Source organism: Numenius arquata, chromosome 19 (assembly GCF_964106895.1).
Source record: "Numenius arquata chromosome 19, bNumArq3.hap1.1, whole genome shotgun sequence".
Taxonomy (NCBI): domain Eukaryota; kingdom Metazoa; phylum Chordata; class Aves; order Charadriiformes; family Scolopacidae; genus Numenius; species Numenius arquata.
The window spans coordinates 3557290-3581439 of record NC_133594.1 but is presented as its reverse complement, the minus strand read 5'-3'; the positions used below and the strand labels follow the sequence as shown (position 1 = coordinate 3581439).

General features: G+C 48.8%; 1 protein-coding gene across 1 annotated transcript in view; it reads right to left on the bottom strand.

Annotated features, from left to right (window-relative positions):
* Positions 1–537: 537 nt before the first annotated feature.
* Positions 538–24150, bottom strand: part of PAPPA (pappalysin 1) — a 180709-nt gene continuing 157096 nt past the window's right edge. Inside the window, exons 19-22 of the mRNA XM_074161106.1 lie at positions 23690–23799; positions 16510–16581; positions 12515–12613; positions 538–645 (exon numbers count right to left, since the gene is read on the bottom strand). Coding sequence (XP_074017207.1) covers positions 538–645; positions 12515–12613; positions 16510–16581; positions 23690–23799 — 389 coding nt within the window. The remainder of the gene's footprint in view (positions 646–12514; positions 12614–16509; positions 16582–23689; positions 23800–24150) is intronic.

Genomic DNA, 24150 nt, shown 5'->3' with positions numbered 1-24150 from the left:
ATCCCACCCCGACCTCAGTGCCCCGAGCATGCGATACCTTGGCATTCAGCATCAGAAAAGGCTCGGCTTGGAGTCCTCCAAGAGCACAGCCTCTTCCATGAACGGTCTGAGTTGTGAGTGCTGGAGAGGGGAAAGTGTTTTTGCGTTGATCATAATCTCTCACTCATTCTCTCTTTCTCTACTTACTTCTATAAATATGTGTACATAAATAGCTTGTTTCTCGCCTTGAATCTAGATATGAACTGTTCAAATTAGGTGGGCATAACATGCTGTTTTGATACATGAAAGTCTTCTTGACTTGACTCTTGGTTGTTTGTTTCTTGTCATCACTATTTAAGATATAGTTAATACATAAACCCCTACTTTGAGTTCTCCTTGGACAAAAATTAAAGGCAGACTGGTTGAATTCTAAGGGTCCCTGGTGCAGAAATGCCATCCAGTTGAGCAGCTAAATGTTAAAAACGATACCAAAAGGGATGTGGTGTCTCTCCTAGCCTGCCTTGAGCAATGTGGTCCTCCATTCCACGTCGCTTGGCATTACCCAAGACTGAAGCCACGGAGGTCTTTCTGATTGTGCTCTTGGGCGTTGGGGTCCCGGCAAGCACACTCTCCTTGTAGGTCACAGGACATAGGGAAGGGAGTAACCTGGGGGAGGAAACCAGAGACACAAAGACATGAAGGAGGAAACACACCTACAGCACCCTGGAGAACAAACAAGAGCTCTGGAGTGGTTCAGAGATCAGCTGCAGTCTTCAGCTATGTTATTTTTCTTCTGAGATTTATTTTAGTGCTAAGCTGATGGTGCACCAAGGCCTCAGGTGAGGTACCTGTCCATAAGGAAGGCTGGGAAAAGTATAAAGAAGAACCTGTTCAACTCATGAAGTTACTGGTCGGCAGATACTCCCTTAACAGTTCACACCAAGCACATGAACATAGCTGGTTGGGGAGATGTACTTCCCAGGCAACTGTGAGGCTTTTTGGGGTACTTACCATAATGCTTGGACCACATTACACTGCCAACCTCTTCTGAAGAGCCACCCTTACCCCAAAAGGCTAGCCCAAAAGGCTGACAGCAAAGTTACAAACCCCTCATCTCACGTGACCAACTCAAATGCTCACCAAACATGACTGGGTCAAGCAGGTCCCAGCTCCAGCCTCCCTGTAGCACTCCTACCCACCTCCAGCTTGGGGGTTTTGGTGAACCGTACTCCTGGGCCATAGTCTCCCCTCTGTAGGGTATCATTTTGCAGCAAAGCCCTGTGGCTTGGGTGCTGCTGCCGTGCCCAAGTCCGTTTGTGAGCTTAATTAGGAACGTTCTGGGTTTCAGTTCCTTGGGGCAGGAACTGAACCAAACACGACCTAGCAGATGAGTGAAGCTGTAACCCAGCAGAGACTTCTCTAAATACCTGTTGTGTTTAAGGTCAAGAGATGCAGCTAACGGGCACTGAGGAACAGCAAAGGAATGCGAGTAAGAGACTGCTACGTGCAGGATCTGTCATCTGTCCATGATCTCTCTGGAGAAGCGTGGGAAGGAGCTGAAACAATAGCCTGCAGTGCCTGGCTAGTGGAAGTTGATTTTGGCTGATTGCATCATGGTATTTACATAAAGAAGAAGGGGTGGTGGTGGAACAGTGTCTTGCTTGCCCTGAAGTGAATTCCCAAGAATTTCTCCCATCTGCACAGGCTGAGCAAATGACCTCATTCCCCTCCTTTCCACTCCTTCCAAGACGGTGCCACAACCTGTTCCAACATTCCCGGCGAGGGCTGCACGCACGCGCTCTGTCTGCTTCCCTTGGCTTTGCTGCCACATGTTTGCTCTCTCTTTCATAAACACTTTTCTCCAGGCTACGAAGCCTGGGTCTGCTTGTTCCCGATGTATCATCAACGGCACATCTAGGAATGCGGACCCAGCGCCGTGCGTGAACACATAGCTGTCATTTCCACCTAGAACTTCCACACGTGTCCTTGCATGTCCATCTCTAGCATGCCTTTCTCCTGACGCACGCAAGAATGGGATGGAGGGGTGTGGATCTTGATTTCACAACTGGAGAGCCTAAGGCAGGGACATGCTGACAGAGACATTAAATAGCCAACGCTCATCACCAAATCAGGGTTTAGAGAGCCCCCTCCCCTTGTGTTTGACTTCATTCCCAGAAGACCTGACCCTCCAGGTAGAACAGGGTGTTGACTCTTCATCAAGCCACGGCCTCGGTGACTTAGGAGCTAAATAACCACCCAGTGAATAATCTGAATCTACAAATGTGCAAATGTGGAGGTTGCAAAGAGGAGATAGTCTAAAAAGCTAAAAGCAAATAAATTCAAAGTATTGGAAACTAAATAAGTTTATAATCTGCAGAAAACAATAGGAGCTTAAGGGTCACTCGATCCAACAGAAGCCAGCCAGAGCAGGACTGTCTCATATCACAGTGTTATGAATGTTCTTAGATAGGAAAACAGAGACGTTTGCAAACAATGGGGTTTGGGGAGGAGGCTGAGGAGGGATTGTTTAATGACTGAATTGAAAAACTGGGAGGAATAAAAAAGAAAACACACATGACAAAAAATATTTGACTTTTCATGTTCAATGTAGAAGGAAACATTGTGATTTAGACTATCTGCTACAGTTCAGTTTGACTTTTCGCTCCAAGACATACAAATGAAAAAGACTATTTCAGAGCAAAAGTTATGTCTTGAAACAAAAACTTATTTCACTTTAAAAATGCTCAAACAAAACTTTTAAATATGTCTGGAGTTTTCCCCTATTTTTACTTTTTATCCTGAATCATTCAGTTCAATCTGGATTTGGCAATGATTTTGACTTTAAAAATCCTCCCTGTTGTACAACGAAGCTACTGGTTGGAGGCAAGACCTGGGAACCTGATTCTTTCATTTGTCTTGATCGAGCTTTTTCCTTTCCCTCCCTGGCCTGGATTCCCTGTGTTTGTCTGTAATGGTCTAACAAAGGCGATTAAGTAGCCCCTGCATTTAAAGAAGAGAGACGGGCTCACAGAGAAGGTGGATACGCATTTTGCAGTGAACACAGGACAACCACAGCCCCAACCCGGGCATTTTAGCAATAGGATGAGGGGTAATGGTTTTAAACTAAAAGAAGGGAGAATTAGATGAGATCTGGGGAAGAAATTCTTCACTTTTAGGATGGTGAGAGCCTGGCCCAGGTTGCCCAGAGAAGCTGTGGCTGCCCCATCCCTGGAGGGGTTCAAGGCCAGGCTGGATGGGCCTTTGAGCAACCTGGTCTGGTGGGAGGTGTCCCTGCCCAGGGCAGGGGGTTGGACTGGATGATCTTTAAGGTCCCTTCTAACCTGAACCATTCTATGATTCTATGATTTCAGTAAAGTGGCTGAAATTAGCCATGACATCCCACTGCGCTTTGTCTCTGCTGCTGTCCATGCAGAAGTGGGACAGCGAAACCTGCTGCAGGCATGGAGGTTCCATAAATGCTACCATTTCGCTTGCCAGAACATCAAAGCCAAGAGCAAAAGCACTTCAAGACTGTGTCTCCAAACTACCACCTCATGTTGTCCTAACCTACTCTGTGGGCCCAAACTGGCATGAGTTTGATGCTGCCTTGAAGTGATCTACCTTCTACATTCCCTCTTCCCCAATTCTCCTTGTGAATCCCTTGTTTTCCCCGTTGCTTTCTTACCGGTCATGGAAGCGTGTGCTCATCACTGGAGCACCCTGAACAAAAGGTTCACATAAGAGACTAGATCACTACTGCATTGCAGCCAACTTCTGGGGAGAGGGAGCCACTAGAGAAGAAAAGTCTTGCCGTGTGTTGTCCTCTAGAAACCCTCCAGTCTCCCAACATGGACAAAAGTGCCGAAGCTTTCTCTCTGGGGCAGAGCTGTGGCCCCGAGAGCAGAGAGTTCAGTGGCTCAGCAGCAGTCCCAGCAGTGGGTAGCCTGAGTATGAGAGGGCTTCTTCCTGATCAGATTAGTCTTATTCACTTTATGTCCCTTACAGAGTTTTTTTCATGCAATTTGATTTTTACTGTGCTATTGTCCAGATAGAGGAATTGTTTTGCCTTATGGCAGCGAGCTCCAGAGATCGGTTTTCTATTATGTGAAAAGGCAGAGATTTCTACAGGCAATGAGCACATCCACAGTCATATTAGACAAGACAAAATTCTCCAAACGCTTAGCAGTAATACGGGGTTTCCACTTTAAACAACACCTACAACAAATACACATTTGAGTTCCCCAAGGATCTGATTTCCACAGGTATTTAGGGAATCAAACCCACATATAGCATCTACTCGGACTGTCACAAGCACCCAACTCAGAGAAACCGTAAAAGGTTTCTCTGAAGAGAGAAAGAAGGACTGTCTTTCGCCTTGGGCTCGTCCAGCGACAGCCCTCTGGAGTACAGAGCCATGAATAAAGCTGCTGGATGTGTTAGAAATAATAAATGCTGAACCTTTTTCTGGATGATAGCCCATTTAGGTGTGGAGCCCGCATATATATACGCCCAGGATTAACTGCTGCTTTTCTTTTTAAATAGGCCTGTGAAAGCCCAACTCATTAATGGAATATATGACCTGCACTGAAATTTCCAGGTATATCCGTTGTAAAGCCAGTATTAAAGAATCAGCTCTTCCTCCTTCAAACCACCAAGTCCTGCATTCCCCCTACACCTATCTCCACTTGTAGAAAACCTGGCTAATATCTAGGAGGGCAGGGAGAAAAAGCTAAAAAATAAGCTTAGGGCCTGGCTCGGTCATTTGATGAAGTAGTGCAGGCTATCATCTCCTCAGAGTAACTAAAATAGGTTGAAAAAGGCAAAACTGAAGAACACAGCTCCGCACGCCTACATGCACCCCCTACACACACACATCTCCTGGACATGATCCAGAACAGAGCCACGGTGTGGATCGACAGCACTCGGGGGAATGCGGGTCACACCTGAACCACGCCAGGCCACAGGCTATCTATCTTCAAGAGAAAACAGACACAACCTGAATCACGTCCGTCACCCCATGGGTGTGCACTGCTTGACACACCGTGCTCCGAACCTAAAGGAGAAATGGCAGCAGGGGTAGGCTCATGGCCTAGGCAGGAGGCTAGCATGGAGATCTGAGGTGGAACACACAGGAGACTGGAGACATCACCTCGACCAACTCACCACCCATGCTTCACAGCGTTATGAACCCATACTTCCGCTCTCCACAAAGGTACGGGAGCCCTAAGCATCCTCTCCCACGCTGGGTGATGAGACCTTGGGTAAAACCCAAGCTCCCACTTGCAAACAGGGCGACATTTGTCCTTGATGCCATGCTCCTGACTGTGGGAACAAAGACAACGATACAACAGACCAGTGCAAAACGGATCCAGGTCATGAAATGCGTGAGAGGCCACAAATCCTCGCTGCACGGCACCTATCTAAAGAGGCTGGTGACATCCCAAGACAGATCCCTGCTGAGAAACGCCAGTCTATAGGGAACTGGTGGGAATGTTGACAGGAGAAATCCCAGACAGGTAGAGGGAGGGATGGGAAACATTTCTGCGAAGGGTGGGAGCTCATCCCTCACACAGGCTCCTATCAGGTTGACCCGGCTGTACCTTCATTCCAGCCCACTTGGGGGGGTTTCACAGCAGCACCGGGGCAGCAGAATCAGGCCCGGGGAAGGCTGGAAGTGAGCGGGGAAGCAGGGGAGGAGGGCTGCAAAGTGTTGGGAAACAGCCTGTTGTTAGATTTCAGCCCTGAAGTGTTTGCGAAATCTCCCAGACAAGCCTAACTGGAGCTATGAAGGCTGTGGTGCAGACAGAGCCTCCGCGGGCGAGCGTGGCCGGTGGAGATAAGCCTGGCAGCCCGTGCTGAGTGTCGCAGCCCCGCGCCTCCGAGGCCCTCGCAGCTCAGTCACCGGGGACTATTCTGTTCCCTGACAAGGCCCTTGTGGGACAAAAATGCATCTCGTAAGGACCTTCTCGGTGGTTTTTGGCATTTAGGTCACCAGGGCTGTTTTTGAGATAACGGAAGAAGAGCGAGCCCCCTTTTAACTCTTGGGGGCTGGTATGCAGGTTCACACCTAGGGCACCGCTCCGGAGGGCCTGGGAAAGGCGAAGATGAAGCTCGCAGGAAACCTCCTCTCCCTGCAGCACATACAGTTTTAAAGGCTTGAATTTTTGTTAACTGCCCCCACCATAAACCGGCCTTTCCCCCATGGAAGGCAGCACGCCTGGCGTAACGCGACATCGCTCAACGAAACCCAAGGGATGCTCCTCTCCCTCCACCGGGTGTAAATCGGGAGCAGTCTTGGCGGGAGCGGGGGAAGCAGGATGGCCCGAAGCCAGCCGGGATCCCCGGGAAAGCCCTGCCCGCCCGGATCCCCGCATCCCTCTGGCCGGCGGAGCCGAGCGAGGGAGCCTGTTTGCCAAACCGCACGGAGCTCACTCGCTCAGCAATCAGCTGCGCTTCCTACCCTCGTGCTACTGATTGTGCAAACATGAATGTAATTAGTCTAAATAATCACCAAAGATTTAATGGGAGCCAGACCACCCAGAGGCCAAATAGCTGGCGGTGGAGCAGGGAAGGTTTGTTCGCTGGTTTTTGTAACACTTGCTAATGAAGCGAGGTCGGATGGCAAAGCAAACACCCTCCACTAGCACGTCCCCTGGGAGTGCCGTATGCTGTGGGAAGCCCCATGTCCCTTGAAGCCAAGAACGTTCTCTCAAGATAGGCAACATGTGCTACTACCATCACTGCTTTTAATTTACCGCCGCCTGGAAAGCCTCCCTGAACGATTACGAAACCAAGTTCTGAGTCCCAAAAGAAGCTCCCACCCCAACCAGCCATGACCAAAAAGGCTCCTCACATGGCAAACAGCTAGCCACCGAGGCTACCACCGCCGCCTCCTGGTTCTCCCACACGCTTGGGTGAACTGGCGTGCTCGGAACACGCAGCAGAGCCCAGCCATGTCCAGAGGCATGAAGCAACACTCCGTGTTGTATCCTTCCTTCCTCCCTGCACCATTCGTTGTACCTCACCAGCTAATTACAGAGCTGACAAACACACCCAGCTGGGGACATGCGAGGTGTTGGGAGCAGCATCGTGGTAGGAACATCAGTTCTGGTTAAGCAGAGCTTCCTCAGCCATAGAGGTCACTTAGACAGCTAATTGGGTGAACTGCCTCAAAACCATGTTCTGCCGACGCAGCAGGACCTGAGATTCCCTGAGACAAGTCTGCATTGCAGTCAGAGAGCTGGGAGAAGGCGCCTATTTCTCCAAAATACCGCAAAGTGGTTATTTCTGTTTTCGTAGGGGGAGGACTGCAGCAGACCCCCCCTTTCTGGGGAGACAGGGACAGTCTTTGGAAATCCCTGCTGGAGCCAGCAGCAGCCCCTCAGTTCAAAGCTCCTTTCTTTAGGCCTTGAATTCTCAGCCATGAAGTCTCTGGAGAGGTTTTGATAACTTGCCTATCTTTTAGATAAGCAAAGCTTTGGATGAATCCCACACAGTCCTCTATCTACTGCAAGTCCTCATTTGTTTTCCGCCGAGGCACTTGCTGGTTTTCCTCTCCAAGGTGTTGGACAGAAATGTCAAGAGGCTGAAGGGGCGGCATTTGAGATGGGAATTTTTGCCAGGACAATTTTTCTTTTTCTTTTCTAAGTGCTATGGGGCAAAGCCGTTGAGGGAGAACCCGAGTGATAACTGAATGAGACAGGGTTTTCTCACGGGAGCAGTAGGTTTACTCCTCATGTGATGAAAAGGAAAGGCAGAGAGGAAAGACAGATGAAAGGTTGCCCTTTCAAACAATTTAAGTTGGGGGAATTTTAAAACGACAAATTCTATTTAAATTTGCGGGTACCAGGCTGCAGGAACTTCAACCAGGCAAATGGAACAAAGTACATAAGCAGAGCCTAAAGAGAGATATTTCTGATTTTGTCCGGGGAAAACTTCTAAAAGGGAAGGGGAAGAGAAAAGAAGTAAAGGAGAACAGTGACTGGAGACAAGAATTCCTGAAATGAATCAGAAAGAAAGAGCTATAACCTCTCTCCCTGCAACCTCGCACGCCCCAGGAGCTCCTCGCAGGCGGCCGCCAGCCCAGAGACAGCCAGTTATGCCCAGGTTATTTATTTTTCTCACTTTGGCAGTGTCACGTATTTAATGTTTTAAAAAAGTAGCGTCTTCTTTTATCTGCGGCAGGATATAAAGCGAGAAGCAGCTTCCTAGAGCAGCCAGGCAGAAGGGAGCTGGCAACCTGTGCTGGGTCAGGAGGGGAGGAAGATTAAAAGGAGATGGGATTTTGCTTTTGTCCTTCACGGAAGACTTTATCCCCTCCAGATACACAACAGAAGCTTTCTCTCCCTTGGAGGTTGGCCGGCAATGGCCTTTCCTGGCTCTGAAAGCTGCTCCTGGGTCATGCGCAGGGCAAGCTGTGACCAGCACAGCCCCGATGGCAAACCCCAGGGCTGTCCCCTCGGGCACCGCGTCCTTGGGTGGCACTCGTCCCTGCGCCAGCCCTGGCTCCTTGCCTGCTGCAGGGGGACGCCGATCAATTAGTGCACAACAAATAATTAAGCTGATGAATGTGGCTTTTTCCTGCTTGCTGACTGCAGTTGCCTCGAATTTATGCCCAGAATATGACTGAATTTATTCCTCACCGTTTGTAGCATTCATAAGAGCTGTTTAATGATTTCTTTTAAGCTCTCTAGCCTGATGGGGAATAGTGCAGGGCAAATACTCATTATTTCCTATCTAAGCAGCAGCGCTGATTAGTCGGCGGTTGGTCAGATAAGTCACACCGCTCTGTTCCCCCCCTCGCTGCAGAAAGGCACAAGGTCATTTGCTGCTAATGCTCAAATGCAAAAGGAAAACGTGGCCTAAGCAAACGCTGCAAGGAATTCTCTTGTGCATTTTCAGGGCAACCAAAGAGGGCTCAGAATTAAAGCAAATATAAGGTGGAATGATTTTGCTTTAGCGCAGCCTGGTTCACAGCATTGTGTGCAGCTGAAAGGGCTTTCGGGAGGGCAGTGGGACTGCAGTGGAACTTAAGTCTTGTCAGTTTGCGGACGTTAAAGATCTGAAGCCAGCTCTTACTCGACTGTTAACTCCTGAATCTTCACATGATGCAATGTTAATCTTCAGCCCTTTCCTAAAATAATGTGTGGAGTTGCTATGTTCTGTTAAATGTGAACCATGTGTCACCTCAGCAATGGCTGCAACGGTGAAAAGATGATAAATCTAAAGCTTGTAAAATGTCCTGTGACATTCTGGGAGAAAAACAGGTGTTGCATAAATGTTAGACATTTATGGGTAAACTTGCAGGGGCTTTAAAAGACTGACACATCTGCCACATAGTATGTAACCCTGAAAGAGAAGGAGCAAAGCGGCCTCTTTCATGTGTCTCGCTCTTTCTACAACTGTATGAAAATACATCCTCATCTGGTATTGGAATTAACCGAGATGGACTTGCCCCTCCCTATGTCTCCTCCAGGTTTTTGGCTTTTACACCCAATGTGTATTTTAAAACTGTGCCTTTTTAAGTAGGTGGCAAACTGTGCTGGAAGGATTTGGTATGCGGAGTATTTTTATTCGGCTCCCTTTTCTCTCACCTTTCATTGTTTTTCCCTTTGGAATATCTCCTGTAACGCTCCACTCATAAACCTCTTCAAAGGCAGGGGCTGTATTTGAACAGCCTGCCCTGAAATCTGGTCCCAGTCAAAGGCCTCAGACGGGAAAATAAGCGGCCAAGCCGAGCGCTGTGGCCCCACGGCTGCTGCCGCAGGTGTCGGTGGCCGCTTTGCAGGCAGAGAGGTGCCGCCTGCCCCCTCCTCGGCTTCGATGCCGCTGGCTGGGTTATTAGTCCCCCCTTTACCCTATAAATGTAATAAACTGGGGCTTAGCATCTTGCTTTTGGCGTGGAAGGTCCAAGGAGAAGGTGGTTTTCTCACTCCTCCCGAGTGCTTCGTTCAGCCCCTGGGATGCTGTTGGTGTTTTGGGGGAGAGGGGAGGCTTTTGGAAGCTGATTGCGTGCCGAGGAAGCGATGGGCTGTGTGGTTCAGCCCTCACATGGTGTGATCTCTAGGATGGGGGTTTCTAAAGTATAAGCCAGGGCAAGTCTAATTCCCCCGGTCGCAAAGATACAGCTCCCAATGAACTCAGTGGCAGCAAACTTCTCTCCAAAAAGCTTCAAAACCTCCTTTTCCGCGGGGGAAATTCATCAGACATGTGACCAACTGCCTGTCTCTGAACCACTCGCCCTTTGCATTGGGCAGTTTTAGCACAGAAACCAGTAACCAACTGGGCTACAAAGTGCTTTCCCCCATCTTGGGTGGTCGCTCCGTCTCCGGGTGGCAGCGAAGCAGCAGATATTTTGAGCGTGACTCGCCTGGCTGGTAAGTGCTCACGACTCTGTGAAGATCCCACTCTGTCTCAATTCCCTGCCCAGCAATAAATTCTGCTCCCAAACCTTAATCCTACCCCTCTCCCCCTCAGTTCGGCACTCACATCCCTTGTGTTTTCGGTCCCATCCTCACTCCAGCAACAAGCTGTGCCCTTAGCTCCTGTCCTGATAGGGCTGGCTTGGGTTGGTCCCCTCCCAGCCACCTCACTTCCATTCCTCTGGCACCTCTTGGGATTTTTCATCCCCTGCTTTCAAGCCTGGAGGCAGCGAGATAAAGTTTCCCAGACAGGCTGTTGGAGGAGGAGAAGACCTATGCCATGCTGAGCTACCGGGCACTTCCAGCTCTGCCCTCCCAGCAGAGACCAACGAGCAAGCTGTGGCTGCCCTTGGGCTGCTCCTCCCAAGGAGGTGGAAAACCAGCCAGAGATTGGAATCTCTTCTTGGAGACACACCGAAGACGATCCGCTGCCTGTCATTTGGCTGGTCTCCGCAGTGGGTGTTTCAGCGGAGAGTTCCATTACGGGCTCTCCATGCCCTACTCCAGCCTCGGGGAACAGAGAAGCTCACCTGCCCCTGCTCACAGGGAGACTCGCAAAAGAAACACAGCAATACAAGGGAAAATTTGTCCAAAAAAGCATACTTAGGAAAACTACCTCTTCCCCCACCTCCTACACTGTGGAGAAATGAACTCCTTCCACTTGCCAAGACGTGTCCACTTCCCTTCCCCAGTGGTCCCAGATAGGCCAGAGACAGCTCACAGTGCTGTACTGGTAAGAGATCTTTGGCTGAACCAAGGAAAAGGAGCCTCCAGCCAAAGCTGTTTTAGAAGGGACTGCTCCCTGCAGAGAGGTCTTCAGTGCCTCAGCTGCGGTAGAGAGAGGACCTTCTTCCTCGGACGGGTGAAGTCATGTGCTGAGCCCCAGCTCCCTCTCTCTGTTCTCAAGTTTTGTTATTTGTTTATATATATCAGACAATTAACATAGCTGGATTTTCTTCGTTCTGATCTACACTCAAATCTTGAAGACAAGCTAAAAATCTCACATGATAGAGGCTAAAATTTTCTTTCTTTTCTTTGGGAAACAAGTTCAAAATCAATCCTGGTTAGAACCATGAAACTGCTTCAAACTACAAGCTCCATCGCTCGTCTCCTGTCTCTAACACTGGCTAGAAATTGGTATTAAAGAAGCATAAAAAGCATATTCCTGAGCCAGAAGCTGCATCCAGATCACAGCATTTAATAGCCATGGCCAGAGCTAAACTCCACAAATATGCCTATTCTCTTTTTGACTTCAAATATGTATTTGTTCTTAATAATACTCTGTGGCAACGCATCCTGTCATTCACATTGTGCGAATAAGCACTTTCTTTCACTTGTTTGGATCCTGCTTCCAGGTAATTCCCGCTTCACCCCCTCACTGCTGCATGATAAGAAACAGTGGAATTTATTTTCCTAAGCATCCTCCCTGCATTAAATAATGCTTTTATAGATCTCTGCCATTAACCATACCCACTGTCTCTTCTGTGAGACGTGCAGGTCCCGGTCTATGGGATGTCCGTGCAGAAGATATTTCACATCTCTCTCAGCCCTGCTCCACACCCTGCTCTGTCCCTTTGGAGATGGGTCAGTGCTCCATGCACACGTGGGCAAACACCGATCAAAGTACAGACCTATAATGATGCTTTTGTTTTGCTTTCTGCTCTTTTCCTAATGGCTCCTAACCTTTAGGTTCTCTTTTGAGCACTGAGGGTGGGTACCAGGACGGGAAAATATCCCCTTCTCAGTGCTTCTGTGTGAAGTAGGTGCAGCTTTTCTGCTGAACATGCTCCAGGGTGTTGGAGGGAGCCAGCCTCCGTCTAAAGAGAAACTAGGGTTTATTTACAATAAGAATGGATGAATGCCCCAGACTAGTGTACTTAAGAACCTGCCTTGCACGGGTATGAGGCAGGTTATGATGGGAAACGCACACGCATATCAAGAGAGAACTTCAAAATGAAGCAACAAGAACTCAGCGCCTAAGGGACCTGATGCCTGGACTGAAGGTCCTTCTGAGACCTTGTGCCTCCACTGTTCTAGCAAAGATAAAATTTTCCCAGGCACAGAGCAGCACTCACCAAGGAATTCCCAGTCAAAAGGGGAAGCGGCATCCCTACCTTTTTGGTCTTGACTGTTGAGGCGCAGCAGTCCCCACCATCATAGTTGCAGAAGGCTCGGTTGTTGATGGAGTCACAGTAGTTGTCCCCCATGAAAGGCTGAAAAAGGAAAAAAGCAGAAAAAGACTGAGAGCATGGACATGGATAAAACCTGTAACAATACTTCAGCAGGAAAACATGAAGACTTGAAGGAGCCATATAGTTTGTAACATCACCAACTGCCCTGAAAAGCAAGAGATAATTATTCCCCTCTCCCTTCAAAGCAGACAGAAAAAAAAAAAAAAAGGACACTAGAATGAAGGGAAATGAGCCCTTGTTGACTTTTCAAATCCCACATAAGATGATGCTTCAGGAATATTAAGTTGACTAGGCTCAGAGACAGCATCAAGGCATCTAAAATTGTGGCACCTTTTGATAATTTTAAGCTAACCTTCCGAAACTATGTGGGATAAGAAGAAGGTTATGTATAGTTGCAAAATTGGCTTGCTTTTAATAGCTGTACTTTCCAGCACAGTTCTCCTAGCCATGCAACAAGTGTCAGCAATGAGGGCACAAAACGTATCACAAAGAGAAATGGAAGTGGCCTGAGATCAGCACAGGGACCACCAGCTCTCGTTCCCCGACCAGCAGTGACTGCGTGTGACTTTGTCCACGACACGTAATCTCCCTCCACTCCACAGCTCAGATCTGGGGGAACGGCAATTATTCAGAGGAGAATTCTGGAGAGCTATTAAGTAAAATTCACAAATCACCTTGAAAAAGGAAATGTGGTCACTAATCTGTGCAATGTGATCACTAGTCTGTGCGCTGCGTATGACCTGAATAATAATCATGATTCTGAAGAAAGGGCTTGAAGTCTTGTTTTTCATTACATGATGGAGCCTTCTTGGTCAGCAAGGACAAAAGTCTTTCCTGGATGTCAAAAAATGTGCCTGATGCTAAATAAAAGCCCATGCCAGGTATGAGAAACCCAGGCAGCACTGCAAGCTCAGAAAAACGGATGCTCGGCAGAGAGCACAGTCATATCTTCGTATCTCTGTAACACTTCTTACACTCACAGGCTCACGGGGCCATTCCCATTTTATCTGCTCTTTGGAAAATTCATTTATTCTGCGCCGTGAAAAACACACCAGGGACTTTCCTACAAGAAGGCATCACTGCAGAGCGGCTGGGGAGGCTGGTGGAGGTTTCCTGGGAGGATTTTGCAGCAATTGCAGTACCAGAGTCTCCCTGATTGATACCTGAAGAACCAGCAATGGGAGCCCACCACGATCTCCCAGAGGGAGCCATGGCCACGCTCAGCAGTGTTGGAATGGACGCTGTGGAGCAGTGCAGACACAGGCTTTTACTGCTGATGTTTTGCAAATTTAAAGATTTCTATCAGGGTGTAGGAAATCCAGGCAATGATGGCAATGCCGGACCACAGCAGGACTCCCAGAAGGTGACTCGCTCACTGCGTGTCACTTGTTTGGCTATATGCAAATACTGCAAATGCTGACAAGGAAAGCAGAGTTACAGGGTGAGGCTCCCATCCCTGTAAACTGGCTCAACTCCATTGACTTCCACAGAGATTAACTTATTTGTACAGGCAAAGACTTCGACTTGCCAATGCCCTTCCAATTTAATTATTATGTGAAGAGTTAAAAGGGAATGATTTATAAGTAGATGGAGAGAGATTTTTATGCCAACCTGATCGTATTCAAAAATGTGAACTTTGCCCAATCCAAGACATTCTGTAGGCTTCTCCCCGTTTCCCTTATATTGCCTGGCTGTGCCTGCTCTTTGAGAAGGGCTTGCCTTTCATTTCCTAAACTTGTGCCTGTACTCTACCCCTATGAACACTGGAAAATCAATAAAAGAAACTTGTGGAAGAATTTGCCTTTCACTCGCACTGGCAGAGTTGGCAAGTCAGTCCTTTGGAGGAGAAGAATGGGATAAATAGCATCTATTCTGATTTGGGACCAAAATCCCTGGAGACCTTGGAGGCCTGGCTGCAGAGGGTGAGGTCTCTATAGGTCTTCATGCACATCTTGGTGTTCCTATATTTTTGGAGGGCTCTACTGGTAGCCCAAAGGGACTAGTTTTCTACTGAAACCCCTAAGATAGCTGCTGAGAAGAACAGGGCTGACTCATAAACCTCTATTCCTGCCACTAGGGAGCGACAAAAAATCACATTGCAGCAGGAGTCTGGGTTACCACTGTGCTCGCCAAGAACAAAATAATGCCCCGCTTACAGCCTTCTATTCAGGGAACCCTCCCTAATGCTAAGGATATTAATACATTAGGGATTGTATCAGCTTAATGGCCCAGTATTACTGGCTTATTAGTCCCCAATTCCATAGTCGGGAAAAAAGGCTTGGTGAAGATGGCGTTTCTTCTGAAATCTTAATGTCAGAGAACAAGCACTGGCCCATTCCTGGATCCTGGAAGCATCATGCTCTAAAAATGATGCTAGAGGCCATTATCAATTGTCTGGGCAAAGCCTTCCAAGATGATAGATTGCGATGCAGTGACACTGCTGAATGAATGATGAAAAGAAGAAAGTTCCTATTGATGCAGAGGGGTCTGGCAATTAACAATGATGGAAGGGAAGAAAATGCTGAGAAAAAGCATGTCAGTAATAATGGCTTCTGGTAAATTATTACATCATTGCAAAGTTTGCCTCAGTAACAACTATCCTTAAACAGCAGGAGAATGGATATCCAATGGTGCATCAGCACCTGAATGGCATTTCTTAATGGTCGCTGGATGTTATTTTAGCTCTCTTTGGAGAATAGGGGCGCCCAGCCAGCCTGCATGAATGTAACGCGTGAGATGGCTTATGACATTCAAAGCCCTGACAGCAGAATGCTTTTCATTTAGGGAACAACTAGACAGAAACTATTACATTGTTGGAGAGTTATTACCCTCTTGGGCCCGACATTTGTATGCGAAGGAAACCTGTCTTTCACTTCAAGACAAATCACGTTGCCCAGCAATGTGGTCTAGAGTTTCGTGTCAGATTTAGGAGTTCTGTGCCACATTCTGCCACTCCGGGCAAATAACTTCAGTGCGCTTGTAAAATTGGGTTACTGGGTGCTGAGAGCGCAGTCAGTGCTGCAGAAAGTCAGAAGAAGTGGGGTCAAGATACAGCTCTTCCACTGCTCGTCCATGTAACCAAAGCAGCCAGCTATCCCTCTGCCTGTGAGCTACCTCATTTCTCCATTTCTACAATTTCTATTCTTACAGAAGTGCCACAAGGATTGACTTCTTGACCTGGCTGAGATACTCAAGGGCTGGTATGATGGAAACCGCACGAGCGCCATGACCCAGAGCAAGGTGCTGTGCTCCAGCCGTGTTTAACCACTGGAAGCATCTTAAGACTTCTCGAAGACTGTTGCCAGCAGAAACGTCGTCCTTCAAATTAATTTTTTTTTTTTTTTTTCAAATAACACACAAGACTAAAAATGTATCACAGCTGAAATGTAACTGCATTTTTCTGATTATTCTTTCTGGTTTAGATGGGGGTGCACGGTGGAGGGATGTGTGATTCTCTCCCTGTCCAGCTCTGCTGTCCACCCAGTGGTATCATTTCTGCCTCTGGCTTTCCTAAAGTTTATCTGCACACACCAAAGCCCAAAGCCTAGCTGGCCCTGGAAAGAATTGGCCCTCTAATAAGATGTCAAAATCAAGGAAAAACAATTGAAGGTTTTTGCAACTTCCCAGAAATTCTCAGATCCTGGGAAATTCTGATGGTCTACCACTGTTGTTGAGCCACTTGATCCTTTAACTCCTGTGAAAGTTGCCGAACCATTGGCTCTAGGAAAACCACCAATTTCACCATTGAGTGTCGGAGCTGATGTAGGAGACCACAGTCTGCTGGATCGGACATTCAGGGCAAAAGCCTGTTTGCCCCACTCAAAAAACAGCATTTACAACCCAGGTGACTGTAGTGACCGTTACCATAACGTTTGGGAAAGCGAGCACGAACCACCTGAGCGAACGCGAAAGCTCACCTCGCAGCCTTTGACACAATGAATCAGGGAAGGGTGAGGGTACCACTTGAGTCCCGCCGTGCAGACAACGCTCTGGAGGGGAGAAGAAAAAACAACCACAACAAAACAGGTTAAAACAAAGAAATCAGCATGCAGAAAATGAGCGTGCTGGCTCCTATGGCTCTCCTGCACTTAACCAATGAAGTTCAGTTCCTAACACCTCTTGTGTTCTCAGGACCTGGCTGTCCTCCAGGTATTTACAAGAAGTGTTGGACTTGACACTTGCAATAACAGAACATTTGAGATTAAAATAATATTTAAGGTTCTCCTCAAATGTCATGTCCAATATTTCACTCATGGTGGGGAACATGGCTGGGAAAGGAAAGGCACAGGTCCACTGTCCTGCTTCTGGGTAGGGGTGGGACATTTTAGGAATTAATTGAGGGATTTCTTTGGTGCTGCAAATCACTGTTCTCTTTCGCTACCCATTGTATCTGTGCTTCTTGAAGATGCTAAAGGTGGAATTTCAGATACATTAAACACTATCCTTTAGATCTTAAATGGAAGCACCTCCCACTACTTGCCTTCAGAACAACCCCCAGAAAGGACAGCATCAACTGCTACATTATATGAGCTTTATAATACTTCCTGTATTTATAATAATTTCTGCATTTATAATGAATTCTGGAGTGCGTAGTTTTGGGCAACAGTGATGACCAAGTGATGAACCTACTCAATGATGACACACCCAGGGCAGCCATTGTTTGCCTGTAGACGTGGAAACTTAGATTTTAAGAGTGGACGAAAAGTCTGGCCAGTCAGTGGAGATGGTAGCTCAATACCACTAAGGTCTAGGAGATAGGGCTCCCATCCATTCACCAGGAGATCAGGCACAACGTTCATTTGGTTTATCGTCAATGGGTCCAGTCCCAATTGGGACTACAATGTCCAGTTGGGCAAGACAAACATGTAGGCACTTGCCCAAGGGCAGGGGTTGGATGGAGGCCTGGTGAAGGAAGGGATTAACATTTGGGAAGACCTGACGCACAAGCCATCCCCTCCCCTGTTTATTTGAGGGCTAATTTAATCCATCTGCAGGGGAACCTCAGCATGTTTTTACAGTTTCTGTCATTTGAGGCTTACCTGGCGTGTGCTAGAAAAAGGACTTTTATACTATCTGACTTGGGCTGTTTATCTTTCCGATGCTCTCGGATTTTCCACTATTAGTCAAGCCTGGCTTGCCCCACCTGCCTCGCAACAGGGCCCGTCTGTGTGAGCAGGGAAGCGGCCGGGTGAGGGGGGAGGATGTTGTTTATCCCCCGGGAGGGAGGCTGCAAGGTGCGGGGGCCCTGCGGTGTCAGACATTCCCCCAGCGCGCTCTTGACAGGCAGCTGGAGATTTCCAGGCTGTTGCCTGCCACAAATGGTGAGATATTTTTTTTTAATTATTATTTTTTCCCCTCCCTTTTCTGTTTATTGCACTTCAGAGGGAAAAGAAAGGAAACTTTTCTAGGTTTCAAAATAAACAAGGCCAGTCAACAGACCGGGAGGGGGGAGAGCAAAGGAAGCAGTTCAAGAACATTTGAACCCAACAATTAAACCAAAGTAGAAAAACTCAGGCATTTGCTTCCCGAAGCCAAGGCCAGCCAGACAATAAGTAGAAGAGCACTTCCAAGGAGCATCTCATGTTCCCCTCGTAAGAAGCATCAATATTTACAAAACCTCTCGACATGTGTGAATGTGTGTGAGCATGTGGAGCTAACAAAAGGAGCCGAATAGCCCTGAAATGGGCTCTTACGAAAGGAGGTTTCCAAGTGAGAGCAATCCCTTGCAGAAGATGCACTGACTACTTTCCTGGCATTAAAAACCCAGCATCCTCCCTTAGAGGAGCGGATGGAAGGTGAAGTCTCTGCTGGGATGGTGTTCTCCTCGGAGCTATTGCTCAAAGTCATCTCAATCCCAGGGGCTGGACCGCCTTCAGGGAAAGGGAGTACAGCCCCATGCTGCTCTCCATAGCGTAGGAAAGCCAGCTGACCTTGTGCTAGACTGATCACTGGGTCAGTGGGACAGTCACGGTGCTCTTGAGTGGTACCTGTCCTCTCCTGAGATGACACTTTGCTAGGTGAGTGGAGACCGCTAGAGCTGCTCCAGCTGAATTCAATCCTTCTAACACTCACGGAGCTGGAAGCAGAATAAGCACAGGGAAGGGCCCTCGGCCATGGCCCTGACTCCTCTTGGTTTTCCAAACCCGGAATTTCCACCACCCAGCCCGTTTGTACCCTCAAGCTATTGCTGTGGTGTGAGAGGGGAGACGGGAGAGGGGTTGTCCATACAGGGAGAGCCTGGGTTGGAAAATTAAGAAACTGGGGATGATTCAGGTTGTTGGGCATCGTTCCTGCCTCTTGCGGTGCTGCCAGGCACAAAGGTGCCACAGGGTGCTCCATGGGGCAACTGAGATAAACAAATGTATAAAAAGGCAGCAGCACTGTGGGACGTGACCAGGATCTGATGGCATCGGTGCGCGCAGAAAGGAAGGTGGACTTACAAAGCCAACAAAGGATGCAGGAAGAGGTGGATGGAAGGACCACATGCAGCACCTGCCAGGCCGTGCGCGGGGGATAAAGCCCATCTGGACACCGCCTCTGCGAGCCCCATCCCTTCCCTGTGCCATCATATGCTCCAAGCCACTGTGGTGACACATGCTGCCCTCATGGCCCCAGCTCCCCACATGCATGGGGCTCTGCAGCACAGCTGCCCTCCCTCATGGGCCACCCTTTATCGACCTTGGTCCCGTCCCCATCCCAGAAACACCATCCCGCCACATCTGCGGTTTGGTGGCTGTGACTCCATCTGCTGCGAGGGGAGAGGAAGGCGGGATGCACTCCCACAGTAGGTACCACAGAGCCAAGAAAGCAAATCAAGCTGTCATTTTCTCCTTGTGAGGGAAGACCTAGTGCCTCCGGTCACGGCGCTTCCCTCCCATGGTGGGACTAACACAATGATGTCAACCATCTGCGGGCTGCAGAGGGGATTAGGTTTCCCCAGGAGAGGTGGGTGGAGAGATCTCCTCCACCTTAGATGGGTCAAGTGTCCCCTGGGGCTAAAGCCCAGGGACTGGCATCTACTGGTCTCAGCTCTCTCTCTCCACAGGCACTAAACGAATGTGACAATTAATGCCGTGGTGGTGAGGGGATCAGCGGCTGCTGCCAAAGGAGGGGAGATGTGGCACTTCGTGGCTGTAGCTACAGATGGGGTGGGAAGTCCTGCCTTCCCGGGTGCTGAGCCTCTGCACTGCCATAAGTCATGTCACTGCTCTGTGACTCAGTTTCCCTGCCTGCAAAATGAGCCCAAGGAAAGAGGAGAGGAGAAGCAAGGAGGAAAACACAGCATGAATGAGCAGGGAAGTATTTAAGAATTCCCCTTAATGACTTCTTTACATCCAGAATCCCAGGGCTCACAGTCCTTATGGGAAAACACATCACCAGCAGTGGGGCAGAATCCCAGGGGCCAGGGGCACCCTCAGCCCTGCTGGCGGGCAGAGTCGGGGCACGCCGACCCTTTGGGGGCTATCCTGTGCATGCATGTGTTTGCACAGTATTTGGCTTGTTCCTGAGGCAAGGACCCAAATTCAGACAACCTGAGAAATTAGGTGGCTGCCCGGTTTCTCTGCAGTCGATGGGAAGGAGCTGCCAAGCCGAATTTCTGAGACATTCCGCTTTTTTCTCCCCACTGCACAGTCAGCCTTGGCAGCTCCATCCATAGGTGTCTTCAACCGCTCGCTGCCCCGGGCACCCACCCGGGAAATGGGAAATCATGGGAACAACAAGGGTTACTCCAACACGGCCAGCAGCAGAACAACAGACAGACAGAAGATTTCAGGTAAATTGTTTTTTCCTGCTGAAAAGACTGATTCGGAAGGCACTGCCCACTCGCGCTGCTTTCGGCAAACTCCTTCAGACCCAGCCAAGCAACTCAGCCTAAGCCGATGCTGAAAAACACAGTAATACTTAGAGCTTTTCAAGATGAAATATCTGTTTTTGTTGTTCCTTTGAGAGGACATTTAATTTCTAAGGTTTTTTTCATTTTCATTAAACAAAACGTTAAAAAAAAAATAATCCTTGGAAATGAAACGCTAAGTTATGTTCAAACCAACATGGTTTTTCCTCTAATTTTTGGTTCACCAAAAATCACAACAACAAAAAAGTCACTTTGATTAGGAGAAAACATATTTTTTTTTAATTTGACGGAACTTCCAGTGAACCGAAAAATCAAGTGATTTGCACAGCTCTGCTCTAAACAATCCTCAGAGGAGGGATGGTTCCCTCTTCCCACTTCGCTTCCATAACATCTGTTGCTTGAGCAGCCACACACAAATATTGTTTTTTTTTCTCGCCAGTTCTCCCTGTGTTTTATCTGCTCTTGTGCTCTCAAAGGTAAGTTCCAGAGATCGCTCCCGCCTTTATCTGCTTCTCGTCCTGTACTCATTTGTACATAACTTGTGCCTGAAATTAAGTAACTAAAAAGTGTTTCCTTTGCGTCATTCAAGTACTTTGAGATCCACAAAGACTTGCCGTGTAAATGCAACCAGCTGCTCGCTTTACTCGTACGGCACAACAGCAAGCTGTCACTGACCGTAATTAGAGACACATATTATTAATGATATACAACACATTGCCATGGGGACCTTCCCCTAAGGCATCCCAGCCCCGTCTCTCCAGGCTCTCCCCGGTCCCACCAGCAGCAGCGTCTCCCCCAGTGGCACCCCGCGAGGCACTGCTCCCGGGGGGTGACATCCCCTTATCTGCAGAGTTGAATAAGATGGATGTTTTACAGCTACCAAAAAAATCCCCTCCAGCGTCTCAGCATCATCCTGCTCGTCTCCTAATGGCTCCCCTCCATCTCCCAACGCAAGTTTTCAAGCCCAAATAATTACAAAGCGTTTGTGGGGTCAAACCTTTTTCTGCTCACAGCCTAAAGCTCTTGCAAGATCCTCGCCATCAGGACAAAAAAAAAAAAGGTCTTATTTACTACTGTACTCGTGGACACCATGATTTCTCCTCCATCCCTCACTCCCCTCATCTCCCCCTTTACTACTATATGTTTTCCCTGCTGCCTAATGAGCCCTCCAGAGACCTGCAGGTATAAAACTCGTTACAGCTCCCTCTGTGTACCCGCATCAATAAACGAAGGAGCACAGCAGAGAACGGGAGGGAAGCTGTCACTTTATTTCACCGTGAATTACAAAACCACTTTAAAGTCTAGCACTTGGGAAAGGGCCGGTGAGAAATTGCCCCTAATACAGAGAGATAGGGGTTTTCTTTACGTTTCATGCCAGAAACTTGGCAAAGCCTCAGCTTAGGCAGTAATATCATCTCGGCGTTGGGAGCGAATGGGAGGCTGGGAAGGACACCGCGAGCCTGTCGTATTCTCTGGACTTGGCTTCCCCACCCCTTTCCAGGATTTATTCTATTGCTCCATGTGAAATAGGGAAGTATAAAGTGGCGGAGCTTTTCGGAGCGGCTCGCTATCCACAGCCAAGGCCAGATTTCCAAAAAAGCCCAAACCCTGGGTATGTATTTAGGCATGTAGAGAAGCAAATAGACTGTCAAAGCTGCTCAGGACAGGCTGGGGCTGTGTCGGCTGCTTGTTCTCCTCCTAAATGGAGTTCGAGTGTGTAAAACGGACTCCTGCAAAGCCAGGAGCCGGCTGTAAAAGCCGATAGTGTTTGCTCAAGCACCACCAGCACCCTGCACCCCGGTGAGAGGCGATGTGCCAGCGTCTTCCCACATGCACTTGGGCATGTCCAGATAAACGCCTCCACCGCAGAAGTACCGCACAAGCACCTGGTGACAGGCGTTTCTGGGCAGGAGGGTGCATTTGTGTCGATGGCCCAAGGGTTTTCAGGAAGTTGGATGAGTGTGTCTCCCACTGGTATCCGCGTGTAGGCGTGAAACCAAGCAGCTTCTTGCTGCAAGGGTGTGTGTGCAGGGGTGAGCGCGTGTGCAAGGTGCTGCATGTGTGTATGAGGCACTGTATGTGTGTGCAAGGTGCTGTACATGTGTGTGAGGTGCTGTACGCGTGTGCAAGGTGCCGTATGTGTGTGCAGGGCGCTGTACATGTGTGCGAGGTGCTGTATGTGTGTTCAAGGCACTGTATGTCTGTGCGAGGCGCTGCACATGCATGCAAGGCACTGTACATGCGTGCAAGGCCCTGTATGTGTGTGCAAGGTGCCGTATGTGTGTGTGAGGCGCGGCACATGTGTACATGTACATGTGTGCGAGGTGCCGTACGTGTGTGCAAGGCACAGTACGTGCGTACAAGGCACCGTACGTGTGTGCAAGGTGTCGTACGTGTGTGCAAGGTGCCGTACGTGTGTGCAAAGCACAGTACATGCATATAAGGCACTGTACATGTGTGCAAGGTGCCGTACGTGTGTGCAAGGCACAGCACATGCGTACAAGGCGCTGTAGGTGTCTGCAAGGCACTGCACATGTGTGCAGGGCACTGTATGTGTGTGCAGGGCGCTGTACGTGTGTGCGAGGTGCTGTAGGTGGCACGTCCTCCCCTGGCACAGACGGGTGCTGGTGTGTGCCGAGGGTGCAGAGGAGAGGGTGCCGCGAGCGGTGACTGCAGGAGGAAGAAGCGGTGACCTCTGGAAGGGGCTGTGCTGAGCTGGCAGCTCTCGCATGCGGGCGCAGGGGCGGGGGGAGGACTCAGCCAGCTCTGCTGGTTCGGGAAATGAAATACCCTCTGTATCAGCTTCTTTTGTCATCCAAAAGCAGCGCAGGAAAATCCAGCTCGGCCACCCAAAGAATGCAAAATACTGAACGGGAGGAAGAAAATAAAAGCCGTCCAGCGCCCTTTCTCTCACTGTCCATCACATCTTCCCATGTAATGAATCGTGTTTCCAGACCAGACCCACTGAGGGTGCTGGGTGGATCTGAGCACACTGATCTGGGGCCTTTACCTTGAACTGACTTTCACTGGGAAATCACAAGAGAGAAAGCAACTTGGAGAGAAAGCCATCACGTTACCAGAACAACATGCAAAGACACAACAAAAATCAGGAATTCTTTTCTGAAGGGCAGAATTCCCCAGGAATTCGCCTCATTGAATGAACCCCGGGTAACGCTGTCCACTCACTGCACATAAACACGCAACAGGGGATATAGTTAGGGATATAGAGATCGCCAGGCACCCACCTTCACTCTCTGAGGGTTCATCCAGTGCTGGATGTCTTGCACAGTCTCGTTCACGCGCAGGAGGATGGGCTCGTGACTGTGGTCCAGACAGGAGGTGGTACATTCTGCACCTGCACGGAACACGGAGAGGATAAAGCTAAAGGATAAAGCGAGCAGCTTCTGACCCTTTCAGCATCTTTCCAGCTGAAGGATAGGATTAGGGTTCATTTTTCCTAAATTGCAATTAGCAGTCAACCATAACTATCACATATCTTCTAGCCACACGTGAAACGCTGAGTACGACCCCGCATCCAGCAGGAGATCGTGGGGGTGGCAGATATTCCAGGACCTTTTTGTATGAACTGTGTATCTAGGTATTTCTCTGGTTATTAACTCCAAGAAGGGGGTCAGGTTTTGTGCTTTCAGATCATCAAGAAAATGAGGAGGTTTTTCCATTTCAACTGCTCTTTCAAGCAATGGGA